This window comes from Mugil cephalus, chromosome 11, assembly GCF_022458985.1.
Source record: "Mugil cephalus isolate CIBA_MC_2020 chromosome 11, CIBA_Mcephalus_1.1, whole genome shotgun sequence".
Classification (NCBI taxonomy): Eukaryota; Metazoa; Chordata; class Actinopteri; order Mugiliformes; family Mugilidae; genus Mugil; species Mugil cephalus.
Window position 1 is genome coordinate 20,454,496 of NC_061780.1, and position 12,933 is coordinate 20,467,428.

At 43.5% G+C, this 12,933-nt stretch overlaps 1 protein-coding gene across 6 annotated transcripts in view; it reads left to right on the forward strand.

Moving 5' to 3' along the window:
- oxr1a (oxidation resistance 1a) overlaps nucleotides 1-12,933 on the forward strand; it is a 152,195-nt gene that overhangs the window by 131,621 nt on the left and 7,641 nt on the right. For 5 of the 6 annotated variants that reach the window (XM_047597903.1, XM_047597904.1, XM_047597901.1 and 2 more), the window contains 6 exons: nucleotides 1,533-1,685; nucleotides 2,893-3,077; nucleotides 4,354-5,027; nucleotides 6,869-7,034; nucleotides 9,220-9,385; nucleotides 12,319-12,399. In XM_047597903.1, the coding sequence (XP_047453859.1) occupies nucleotides 1,533-1,685; nucleotides 2,893-3,077; nucleotides 4,354-5,027; nucleotides 6,869-7,034; nucleotides 9,220-9,385; nucleotides 12,319-12,399 (1,425 nt within the window). The remainder of the gene's footprint in view (nucleotides 1-1,532; nucleotides 1,686-2,892; nucleotides 3,078-4,353; nucleotides 5,028-6,868; nucleotides 7,035-9,219; nucleotides 9,386-12,318; nucleotides 12,400-12,933) is intronic. The other variant, XM_047597906.1, reaches the window with a different exon arrangement.

Genomic DNA, 12,933 nt, shown 5'->3' on the forward strand with positions numbered 1-12,933 from the left:
TTCTTCCGCAAGTTTGCTGGCACCACAAATCTCAGTGCTACCTTCCCAGCACACAACGGCAAGAAAATGACACCTGCCACCACAGCATACATTAAAGAACCAGAGTCTTCTCAGACAGAACATCATGCTCTGGCCTTCTATTGCAGTGTTGTCCAGTTAGTCAAGTCACTACCTCCTCCTTAATGGTAAAAGGGGGAGGTGACGTCCTGCTGTGCTGGATGCCCTCAAACAGCTGCTTAGTTTCTCCAATGCTGAGCTGAACCTGGTTGTTGTCGACCATCCCCTTAACCTTTTTATTAGGTCCTTGTAAGACTCCGCCTCCATTTCTGACACGGCTGATGATGGAGGAGATCTTAGAGGAGAAGTGTCAGGATTGCATGTCAGAAAGTCAGGAAAGAATTCCTCTGTATGACCAAATATACAGTCTTATTTTTCACTGGTGTCCCCCAGCTGTTTAGTTTATTTTCCACTGGATGCATGAGTGAAGTAATCTTTGTGCAAAATGTGACGGGTGGTATCATTGATGGATTAGTCATGTGTATGTCTGTGTATGGGTTTCCTGGACGATGCATCTGCATGACGTGACTTTTAGTTTTGTTTTTAAAGTGAACTGAATCATGAGGAGAAAGACGCACAAAATGAACGAGTAGATGCAAAGTCACCACAGGCAGATGCAAAACAGCCGCGGAGAGAGCCATACCCACCACAAACAGAAGCAAATTAGACCCAAAATGGCCACCAGGAGATGCAAAACAACTGCAAAGAGCCACAAAAAGCAGCTGCCAGGATGATCCCAAATTGGCTCTAACGTGTCCCTGTCCAGGGGCCCATTGTCTCATAATCAGCTTTGGGCTATTTGGAGTCCAAAATAGCTGCTGTTCAGTGATATTATTTCACATGAGTGTATTTAAAGTTTATATGGCGTTCATTTATTTCACCTGAATGACTAAACTGTTAACACACACACACTTGATTAGTTCAATAAACCAGGTCTTCCCACATTTTTACTCATTTCTCAAATGGTCCCATCTCTCAGTTTGGCTTAACACTAATTAGTCATCAAGTTGTTCTACGTAATTAAAGTAATTAAAGCTGTGGCCATTTATAAATCTTTTTCAGCTTAACTGTGAAGAAAGAGGTGCATTTTTTTTTGTCTCGTCTCCGCGTTTAATTTTAACATGATTGTCCCGCTGAGGAGAAAATATCCGTTTACATGGAGATAATGCATTTAGATACTCAAACACATTAGAGTGATGGAACAAGACACAAATTAGTTACACTTTGTGGAGAAAGCTACGCTTGGTCTCTTGTGCTCATTGTTTTCGAGCTGTGCGTTCGGTTGATTTATAGATTCAGATAAGACGCATGCACCAGGATAAATTTAAACTTTATAGCTTTATAGTTTTAGATTCACCCTACAGTCGTATAACTACAAAAAAAAAAAAAAAAACACGCCCTGTCTCATTTAATGTCTCCTACAACAGAATTTCAGATGATAACACTTGCCGTTTACTGCCCATCATTCCCCCCAGGACTCCGATGGCCCCCCCAGACCAGAACCCGTTCACCCCCCTGTGTTCTCAGCCTTGCGCCAGTCCAGAGTGGTGTCATCCACCTCCGAGGAGGAAGAGGCCCTCACAGAGAAGTTCCTCAAGATCAACTGCAAGTACATCACCGACGGCAAGGTAAGACACCGTGTGAAGCACAAGCTCGTTCGCGAGTGTGGCGACTGCAAAGCGCTTTAGTAGAAAGCACAAATTGCCAGGAGCAAGAAACACAGGCAACTGCATGTGGCAGATGGAAGCACTGGTTTCAAAGAACTGAACCAAACATGTAGACATGCACTAGAGCTGCCAGCTGCAGCCACTCGACGCACTTTACACTTTCTAGACGGACTGTAAACAATGAAACAAATGAAAAGAAAATAAGCATCCACCGTAAAGCTCTTGTTCATTATGAAGGCTTCGTAACTCAAGTCAAAGGTCAAGTGCTTTGTATATAAATCAGTAATTTAGATTCTGAATCTGAACCATCAGGTGTAAAAATATTGTTTCACACTTCAGTCACTCTTTCTGTATTTGTCCAGTTGTTTTATTATTATGATTATTGTTGTTAAAGAGGTTAAGAAAAAAAATAAGAGTCTCTTAAATACTGAAGCTCTCTCCTGCTGACGATAGTTTAGTTCAACTGATTATAGACCAAAGAAACATTAACTATAATCAAAGAATCTGCAGCTCACTGAAGGCTTTTAAATGGTCCTCAGAATGGTTAGAGGTTGTTTTTGTCTTTAACTCCTGATGACGTCTGGCCCCTTTTTTTCCAGCAGCATCGAAAAACTGCCAAAACTGTCAGATATGTACAGACAAGCGAGGAAATAAATAACCATATTTACACAGGTGTAACACTATATGAATAATAAAACAGGTGAACAGGTAAGAATGTTTACAGCACACACATGCACTCAAATGAATTAGTAGTCGCTTTTTGATACATTTGACCACAGTACACACACAAACACACACACACACAGGTCTGGTCGAAGCAGGTGTGTTGTGGTTGTCGGTCACGGTTTGATTCAGAGCAGCCAACCAGCGTCCCACACTGAAATTTACACAGTGTGTATGTGTCCAGGCAGCCGCCCTGCCCTCTCACACTCACACCCGCAAATCCATGGTATTGAGCTGTTTCACTCCCAGGTACCAAATGAAAGCACTGAAGTGGTCAGCGCTGACAGTCAATACTTTCTACTTGATTTAGGACATTTGTAGCTCAAAATGGATTTGGCCTTCAGTGCTTGCTGATTATCATTCGTGGCCACGTTGTAGTTTTTATTCATCGAAAGGTCTGATGGATGCCGTCGTTCCTCTCTTTTCCCCCCGTCGTCGTCGTCAGGGCGCGGTGAGCGGGGTGCTGCTGGTGACCCCAAACAACATCATGTTCGACCCTCATCGCATGGACCCTCTGGTTCAGGCCCACGGGTGCGAGGAGTACGGCATCATGTGTCCCCTGGAGGAGGTGCAGTCCGCCGCCATCTGCAAGGAGATCACCGACCCAAAGATCAGAGAGGACGTGCCAGAGTAAGAGAAAACACACACACACACACTGCGGGTTGGAGTTTTTGCAGTGATACCGGAGAAATCATTTATGCAGACTCAAAAGCCCACACTGACGTCTAACACCGATTTACTCCTGATTCACTACATAAATTCTCAAATGGAGACGTGGAGTTTGTATCCTTCACTCTCGTCACCACAGAAACGCAGCAGCTTCACTGTAATCAATGTCACTCTCTGCTGCACCCTCGGTCAGATTGCATCAGCAACCAGCCGACAGTATAATTCTTTACCCTCACATAGCAAAATAAAAAGGAAACGGCAATTACACCGGGGTTAATGACGTGTGCCTTCGCCCTCCTACATTGTGATTGCTCACCTCTTTATGCAGGAGGAAGCAGTCGCTTTGGAGGATTCACTTGGAGCATTGCACTTGTTTCCTCCCACAGGATTGTCTGGGGTTTGTTTTTTTTGTTTTTTTTTTGCCTTTCTTTTATTGTTTTTGTGTTGGCATATGTATGCAGGTTTTCCCTCCGTTTCTGTTGGTGGTAACAGGGTTTGGGCAGATCTGTGTTTAGCTGGTCGAGTGTTGCCCATGGAGCTTTTATTATTGCTGGCAAATAGCTGGGTTTTATGCCAGACCCAGCTGTTTTCTCAGCTGCGGTGCATCGTATCTCTGCTGACCTCTCTCTTCCCTCGCTCCGTCTAAACACACAGCTGAACAACAAGTGCCTGCAGGATGTCATCCTTCGTAGCGGGCTGGTTATAAGTGTTTTGTCTGTTTACCCGCAACCTCTCCTTGAGTTTTACATAAACAGGACATGGCCATTTCGGTTTGTTTGCAACACCCCTGGGTATCATGGACATTCAGTTACGCTGCTACTTATTAATCACACCAAGTAGACCTTTTCCATGCGGGGATGCTTAGCGCCTGAGCTTGTGCTGCATTATTTCCATGCTGTTGCCCACAATAGGGTGGACAAATTAATTGAATTTTGGTTCACGGTTCATTATATAATGATAGCAGAATAGAAGCAGAAGTAGCAATCTTGTGTGATAACATTGTAGGGATTTTACTGGAGTTGTGCTCCCATTTATCAAGGAATAGTTTGCCTTTGTATATTCACTATAAGTGATTGTTTATAATTGTTAAAGTGGCAGATGATCACTGGAGTCATCAAACCTTGAATCCTAAATTTCCCACGTTGCATTCCTGTAAACACTACAATCTTTCGTACTCTGTGGTGTCAGTTTGTAAGACAGACATTCTCTTATTTTATTCTCAATTTTACGTTACCAGTGACCTGGAGCCTCTTCCCGTCGAGAGGCATCCGTCCCAGAAGGACCCGGATCAGCGCCTGAGGGAGCCGGGGGCCAATGACAGCGGCAGCACGGCCCCGCGCAGCACCGAGGGCTCCATCTCCGAAGACGTCTTCACCGAGACGGAGTTGTCCCCCATCAGGGAGGAAGAGCAAGCGTCCAGCGAGGACCTCCGCCTGGACAAGTCCTCCGGCGCTTCCACGGAGTCCGTGCAAACCATCACCCAGGTGGAGGCCACCGGCGCAGGCTCCCAGGCCCCAGGCAGTGCCCGTGGCTCAGTCCGCCAGCCAGAGGAACCGGCGGCGGAGAAAGCAGCAGATGACAATCCACCAGACACTGCCTCGGAACACGATAGCCAGTCCCCCATGGGATCCAAGCAGCACAGCGTAGAGAAGCCACCAAGCACACCCACTACCACCACCACCAGCAGCAGCACTAGCCAGGCCCAGGGTCCCAGCAGCAGCAGCACCTCTCGCCCGGGGTCCCAAAGCTCAGCCACACCTGGTGCCACAGACACCGTCTCAGCCAGTCCACAGGGGGATGCCAACCAGGGGACAGATGTCTCCAAAACGGACACTATGCAACAAGCCAGAGAGGAGAAGGAGGAAAATGCAGAGCAGGCGCAAGAAGACGGCACACAGAGCTCTGCAGAGGGTAAACGCGCTAGGAGATAACATTTTTACACCTAGAGGTGCAGTTACAGGACATTTCAGATGATGAATCAGGTCTTGTGTTGTCTTTTAGCTGCACCTCTACATCCATATTCTTTTAAACTTTCAAAGAGAGTCACTTCCGTCATGTTGTGCTCTGATAACCTTTCCGTTTCCGCTCTTCCTCGATGCTAGTAATAAGAATATAAATACGAAGGGGGAATGGCTGCCTCTCTGTTGCTATCAGCTTGGCAAAGCGAGACGACTTTTGCGGGGCTTTGTGCAGCTCTTTGATCTCTGGCTCTGGTGGCCTGGGCCACTCCTTTGGGCGATAAGCTAAAGCCTATCAAACGCCACAATGCCACAAACACACCTGCCCCCCCCCGAAAGGGGAAATACAGTGACGATTAAACTCGACATCAAAATGCCTTCTGAGACAGCATTCAGAGAGGGGTTATTTATATTTCACCTCCCTCTCTGCCTCAGCTTTCATGTGCGTTTATACAAATACCAGATTCCACAAAGGTGGGCTAAGCCTATTATGTGTTCATTGACGCATTTGAAATGAAGGGATCACTGCAGAGGTTTTAACTCTGCTCTATGTCAAACACGAGAACTTTTGGTAACCGCAAAAGAAAAACATTGGTTGCACTGTTGCATTCTTTTCTGCAGATTTTCAAATGTCGAGGTGCAAAAACTTCAAATAACTAGAAACGTGAATCAGTTAATTCTAAATAATCTTTTAGAGATTCATCCCAAGTAAATATCATCCTGCAATGTAACTCGGTACTAATTTGTGAAACCTAAAAGCTATCCCAGATAGATTTCTTAAAAAAAAAAAAATGTTATAAAACCTCCCAAACAATATGATTGTAAGTTCTTGAAGTTGATAGTTACTTGAAAAAAAATAGCAAGCTGAACCTTGGAAAATGACTGGTAAAATGCACAATTAGTAGTTGAAATCTGCAGCCTTGTTGTCTGACTGTGGGCTCAGTCTGTCACACTCGGTGACTCACCTGTGACCACGTAGCCCACTCTAGTTAAACACATACAGTAGTAGTGATTCGGAACCTATTTCGCTCCCCGAGACGAAGCCGGGGAAGACAGCGGGTGAGAGATTTACCATTTTCTCCCTGGCAATTATTGTCACACAGAGAACTGAGCTGCAGAAGTGATTCTCATTCCCCGGCCGTCTCAGCAGGGCTGCCCTTTTATTCCCTGCTAATGTTGGCACCAATTAGCACGGCCCACAAAAAGAACAGCAGCACGTTCAAAATCAAACTGCTTAAACACCATATTCATTCATTCATTCAAAAAAAAAGCACATTTGTCGCCTGTAGTTGTGTTGTCTAAGCATATTCATTAGTTTGTCTCATTATTTACTAGCTACATGCTGTCCGACCTGAAGCACGAGCCGCTGCATTGATACTGGCCCAGGGGTCTTTTTCTGCTTCCTGTCACTGTGACCTTGTAATAGGCCACTGATAATGTACCACGGGCTGAAGAGGCTGTGCCACGATCAATTATAGTCTCCTAACACAGTTATTTCTTTCATCTGTTGTGTTTCTGCCACTAAATGAGTAATGCTAGCTGAAGTAGTCAGGGAATACGAGCTAGAAAACAAGGTCTCATAAGTAAAGCATTTATTATGATGGGCAGGCACAGTTAGTCTATGTGTTTAAAGTTTTATTCCGATGGCAAACTCGTATAATTCAAGATTAATGGCTTGACATTTTGGCTTCACATGAGAGCAGCTTAGATTAGTTTAGATTAGCTTAGTTTAGCTTAGTTTAGCTTATATTTGTTTTTATGCTCATATGACCATGTCTTTGCTTCCTTGTCCAGGTACAGGGTATGCTGGGAGGCGGAAGCACCGCACTCACAAGTTCCTGTGTCTGCGAGTGGGGAAGCCCATGAAGAAGACCTTTGTTTCCAGCGCCAGCGCCTCCATGCAGCAGTATGCCCAGCAGGGAAAGAAGCACGAGTACTGGTTTGCTGTGCCGCAGGAGAGGTCAGTACCTCAGCTACAACTCCCGTTGCTCCTGAGCAGAATGCATTTGCAGATAACATGCACAGGGTTTATAGTCACAGAAGCTGTGCTATTATTGGAAAGTATTTACAATGGAAACAATGGTGAGTGATTGTATTATAGCCCTGTAGACGCCTCACTTCCATCCCCTTTAATATTTGAAACCAGTTCAACAGCCACTCTTTGTCGGGACCAACTCCCACTGTGGCTTCTGCCCATTTCTCTATGCTGCCTCTGCTAGACAGTAGGGTGATTTATTAGTCATTCACTCTGCATGAAAACAGACACACACTTTATTCCTGCGCTGGATCACATACGACTGCAGACCAGACATTTTTGGAAGTTTGTTTGCCTTTTTTTTTCAAAGCCCATGATTTGTATTCTCAGAATACGTTTTTATTCACAAGAATGTTCACGAACTTCATCTGACACGCGCTGAAATTTGAAATGTTTCTCATCTAAAAATAGCTTTTGCTTGTTTGTGTGTTTTTCCACATTTGTTCTCTGGACGCACACTTGCCAAGTCTGCAATAGTCATGATTACATTAGAGCTCTTCGCACTGGGTAGAGACACATCACCGCATGTCCTTGTAATATGTTTATGTGGGTTAATTAAGCCCAATTGCACTAATGGTTTAATTTAATAAGTCAATTTTCTTTAAAAAGCCATTTTGTGGTTTGATACAACTGATTGGATAAAGCAGAATCAGTGGTTTGGGCTCTGGCTAGAGTGTGGTTATTTTATGTGTTTTTTTTAAAGCGCTGCACCACATCACTTTTCTCAAGTGTACGTCATGGTGTTAATAATATTTGAATCATAAAAACAGACGTGTGTTTCTAAGGTAGTCACGGTGGCAGAAATGTCTCACATTGCCATGTTTAAAGTGATTGAATCCCCAACGTCATTATTCACTGCAAACGTCACGTCTTGCTTGTTAGAGTCGCCTTGTGTTTATCCACAGGTTGCTAAGCTACAACATTTCCCACCTGATAACAACCACGTTTGCCTTGGTGCATGCTGCTCCTGGGAATAAGAGTCCAGGGATATGACGGATTTTTATTAAAGTGCAGGGCTCATACATGCTATTACTCTTTACTTGTAAGGGTTTTTTTTTTTTTTTTTTTTTTTTTTTTGCCCTGGAAGTGGGCTAAGGTGTGTGGGAGAAGCAATCAGAAACCTTTCAGACAAGCAGCACAGCGGCTCCTACTTCTTCTCTTCAGCTTGACCTAAATGGGAGGCGACCCGCATGATGTGTCTTTAAGTGTCCTGGCATTAGTGTGGGGAGAAAGGGAGGCTATTGAATGAGCCATACACAACTATGACACTGAATACAGCTCAACTGACTGACTGTGCCACAGCTCTGTCATGTCTAGCAGCAGCTGCTGTGCATGACACAGGCTGTGTTTTCTATTTGTTTGTAACAGCTTTACGAGTAATACTATACTATACTATACTATACTACACTATACTACACTATGCTATACTATACTATACTATACTATACTATACTATACTATAAGAAAACTGACCACTTATCTGACATTAAAACTCTGCAGCTCAACTCTGCATATTAACTCAGCTCTGCAGAGTTTTTTTTTAAGAACCTTCACCTTATTGCTTTGTTTCATGCCACCCAACTTTACAGTGTTTGTTCAGCCTCACACCTCTCATCAACCTCTGCAGCTTTTTCCAGCAAAGAACAACACATAAATCAACTCCGCTCTGCCTGCCATCACCAAGTGGAAGCCTGACAAAGATGGTGACTAGATATCAGGCATAGTAGAATGTTTAGAAACTAAAAAACAGTAATATGTCCTAGATGATGGTGAATACAAAAAGTGCATATTAATGTATTAATTATGTTTTAATTATAAATTTGTCACTAAATGGTGCAACCCCACAAATATGTGTTGGCAGACGTGAGCGTGGAGAATTAATCAAACACAATGTCCTTTTTCAGTGTCCATAGAGACTGAAATGTCTCCGTAACAGCCAAAGTGTGAGGATGTTGACAATATTTATCCTCGGCTTTTATTTTGAAATCCGTGGCATTGCCCTTGATAATTAGATCGTTAAGAGGCGCCCAAATATCTCAGATAAGAAGTTTTCTCACAAAAGCTTTGCAGTATTCAGTAACATATCTTTTTTGTTTCTTCATTCACACAGATCAGACCACCTGTATGTATTCTTCATGCAGTGGAGCCCAGACATGTACGGTGAGGGGGTCAGGGGGATGGGACAAGAGCCCGGGTTTAGGGTTGTCAAGAAGAATGAGGTGACAGAAACTGCTGAGGATGAGCCCATCACTGACCTCAACGTCAAGGAATGGGAGGTAAGGTGTACACAGCTGAAACTTTTCCTTTCACTTGTTTTGTGCACCAGTTTCGTTGTCTCGAGCCTCACGGACATGGATTAATCGCAGTTGACCACTGACGTTTAATCCATATCCTGTGAAACCATAACCTTATTCGATGTAACTGCTACGTTTATCGTTCTATGTTAAATATTATGTTATTTTGCTTTCATTATGCAGTGCATAGTGTTAAAGTATTGTGCTGAAATTGTTTGGTAAACCATTTGAATTGTGTAGTTGTCAAGCCTCAGTTTTGTATTCTGCTTCTGTATTCTGCACCCGTGTATACCACTGCATATTTCTTGAGTTAATATTCAAATTTTTTCTATCACATGTTATGTAAAAATGTGTGAACACTTGCTTTGCTTGGAAATGCGCCTCTCTGAACTTCCAACCAAAGTGTTTTGCATGTTTGTGTAATTGTTTATTCTTCTCAGTCACTGTATTTCATCACATGTTGTGTGACTGTCACCAATGTTGGTCAGCATTTGGCAACTTTTTTTGCTGAATGACAAAAGCTACGCTATTATGAGTTGCTCATTCTTTTATGGGTTATGAAAACCCCGCCAAAAATGTAGCACTGATGAGGTTAGATTCTTCCTTTTTGTCAAAACTTTTAAAGTTGTTTTCGTTGTAGATTTGTGGAAAGGCGGCTTATGTTCTTTACTGCATGGGCAGGTCAGTTTTTCCTGCACAGAGTGAATGACATACAGTTAAGTGAGACTGTTTAGAAGCGCGTGGATAATGAAACGGATGCATTCATCTTATGAAGAAACTGATACTATGGAAGCAGTGGCCCGCATTTAAATTTTAATGTAAATGAATGATGTAGGAAACAAAGTGGACTGATTTGTTTGTCCCTGAACTTCTGGCAAACAGAGGCTACGTGATCCATTACATCTGAATAAGTAAATGGGAACCTGACCCATGAATTTTAATCACCAGCTTTAGCTGTCAAGAACATGTTTTACTCAAAGAAGAGCTTTGTCTGGTAAAACAGATTTTTGTCTAGTGTAAATATTGACAAAGTACATATTTTAAGACAATTCAAATTGTCATGCTTATTGGTTTAGTTTTTGTATGTATATCTATTTTAATTATTTTTTTTGACAGTCGGAAATTATGTGTCAATATTTATGGTAGATATGCCGCTTGGGCGATTGTGTTACTGTCTCTTTAAATTCTGAGCGTTGTGGGAGGGGCTCGTCTCTTTTTTTTAACCAATAGGAAGTCGGCTTTTGCCTAGTTCCGTATTACGATTGGACGTCAACGTTGTCACGCAAATCCTACGGCGGAGACCCCTTTGTAAAAAAAAAAAAAAAAAAAAAAGCTTCTATTTTTGTCAAGCTTGCTGTCAGGCTCTACACTCCCCGTGTTTGTCTCGGGACTACACAGGGAGAACTTAAAGGATCTGTAATGTGACTTTCCGGCTTTAATTCTCGCCCAGTAAGCTGGAAATGTTTTCTAAGAGGTCGAAGGACCAAGAGAAACGGCTGACCCCTAAGTATACCTGTGTATGTGGCTCCTGCTTGCTCCATGTTATTTCGTCTCTATCGATGTATATTATTGTATGTGTTGTTGTTGTTGTTAGCATGGCATGCTAATGCCTGCTAGCGAGAATAATTAGCTTGCTGGTCTTTATTTCTATTTTTTTTTCTTCTTTTTTCTTTTTTTTTTTTTTTTTTTCGCCGGTCGAGTCTAGTTCTGTGACCGGTTTCAAACAAAGTAGCTCTTGTCTGTCCACTCTTTGACAGTCAGGACTGTGCTCCCACCCAGAGTCTTTCCCATTGGCACCACGTAAAGGGATGTGCGTGGCCGTGGAAGCTGTGTGAAAGTTTACAGTGCTAGGTGGCACTTGGTGGTCATACATCCGTTTAATACACCTTTTACTATTACTACCAGACCAGCTAATCAGTTCCCTAGTGTTGGTGAAAGAGCTGTGAATATGCTACCTGTGTTATATGACACAGCTTTGGTCACAGTGGTCACATTCCCAAGGCTTAGCCCTGGTCATGACTTTAATTCAATGTTTTTCTGCATGCTACTAGCTAGCCTGCCTGCCTGTGTGTGATTTGAGGGGAAAATGTACCGAAGTGCCTCGTGTGCAGAAGGTTTAGGGAAGTGCCAATGTATTTTTCATAAGGGCTGTAGTTTGCCCTTTCCTGCTGCATTATTGAGACCTGTGTAGAGGACAAGTTTTTCACCGCAAAAGTTATTTTTGACCAGATGGGTAGATCAGCTCAGCTGTAAATGAGTAAAGTCAATTAAGATGTAAAAAGGTCTAAGCGGTGACATCTCCTCGTGTGAACATACAGTGGACTGTTAGCTGAACAACATGCGTTCAGCAGCAGAACAGAGGCAGCAGTTCTGTGGATTATGCAGCGGCGTGGGGTGCGACTTTGCTGGAATGAAGCCACGTTCAGTCCGTCATTGTGCTGCTCTGTCTGAGTTGTAGTCCGGTGGATTGTTGTTGCCGACGGACAAGAGAGTGACAGGCGCCGTTGCATCAGTCAGACCCCCAGCTGTTTGTTGTTGTTGATGTTGTACGTTCAAGCTTCAAAATCTCACAGTATCTCCGAAGAGCCCTCTCACTCTCTCACGCTTTGCTGTCGGCTGCAGTGTTGTTTCCATCCTTTCGTCCGAGTCAGTCCTCAATATAACCGCGCTTTGACAGCAGTGATGTTAGACATATTACACAAACATGCAAAATGACTGAGTACTCTGAATCTCCATCCTCTCCTCCTTAAATCCAAAGTAAACACTCGTTAACAGAGGCCTTACGCCTGTGTTTGCTGGAATCGCACTCTTGTGGTGCACATGCTGCCTTCCAGTACTCATCCTTTCCTCCACTTGGCCAGCATCAGAACTGGCAGAGTTTTATGTTGCACCTGTTCCTGTCTTTGTACTACCAGGTAGTCTCTTTGACGGAGTACCACCGTCGGATCGATGCGCTAAACAGCGAAGATCTGCGCTCACTCTGCAAGCGACTCCAGGTGCCCTGACCAGCCTTGTCTGCCCCCCTCTACTCCGTCTGCTCCGCTGTTGCCTGCACCTTCACGGTCTCCTTTAGGCTCCACATTGCAGGCTTCATCTGCTGCTGCTAACCTCAAATATACATAGCGCTGTCGCTTTAACTAAAACACCATGGGCTGTGTAGTATCTGCTTACAAAATCTATTCAAAACCCGTTTGACCAGTTAAATTGGGAAGTCAACAAGCGAACTATTTTTTTTTATCAATTGATTACAGAAAAGTTGCCGTGTTTGGCATGTAAAGGCTTTCACGTGACACCAGTCTTATCTCCTCGTGTCAGGCTTTCCTTCTTCACTCACACATTCAGTGCTTCAGCGCAATAGGTCATTCTGGCTATACATACGGTAGTGACTACTGGCTTTTTGTGCTGGCTCTAGACAGATATGTAGATTGTATACATGACTCACAGAGATGGCTGTAGATTGTGTACATGACTCACAAAAATGGGTGCTTGTGCAGGATATCTTTACGCCTTTTCTCAGAAAGAAATTTAAA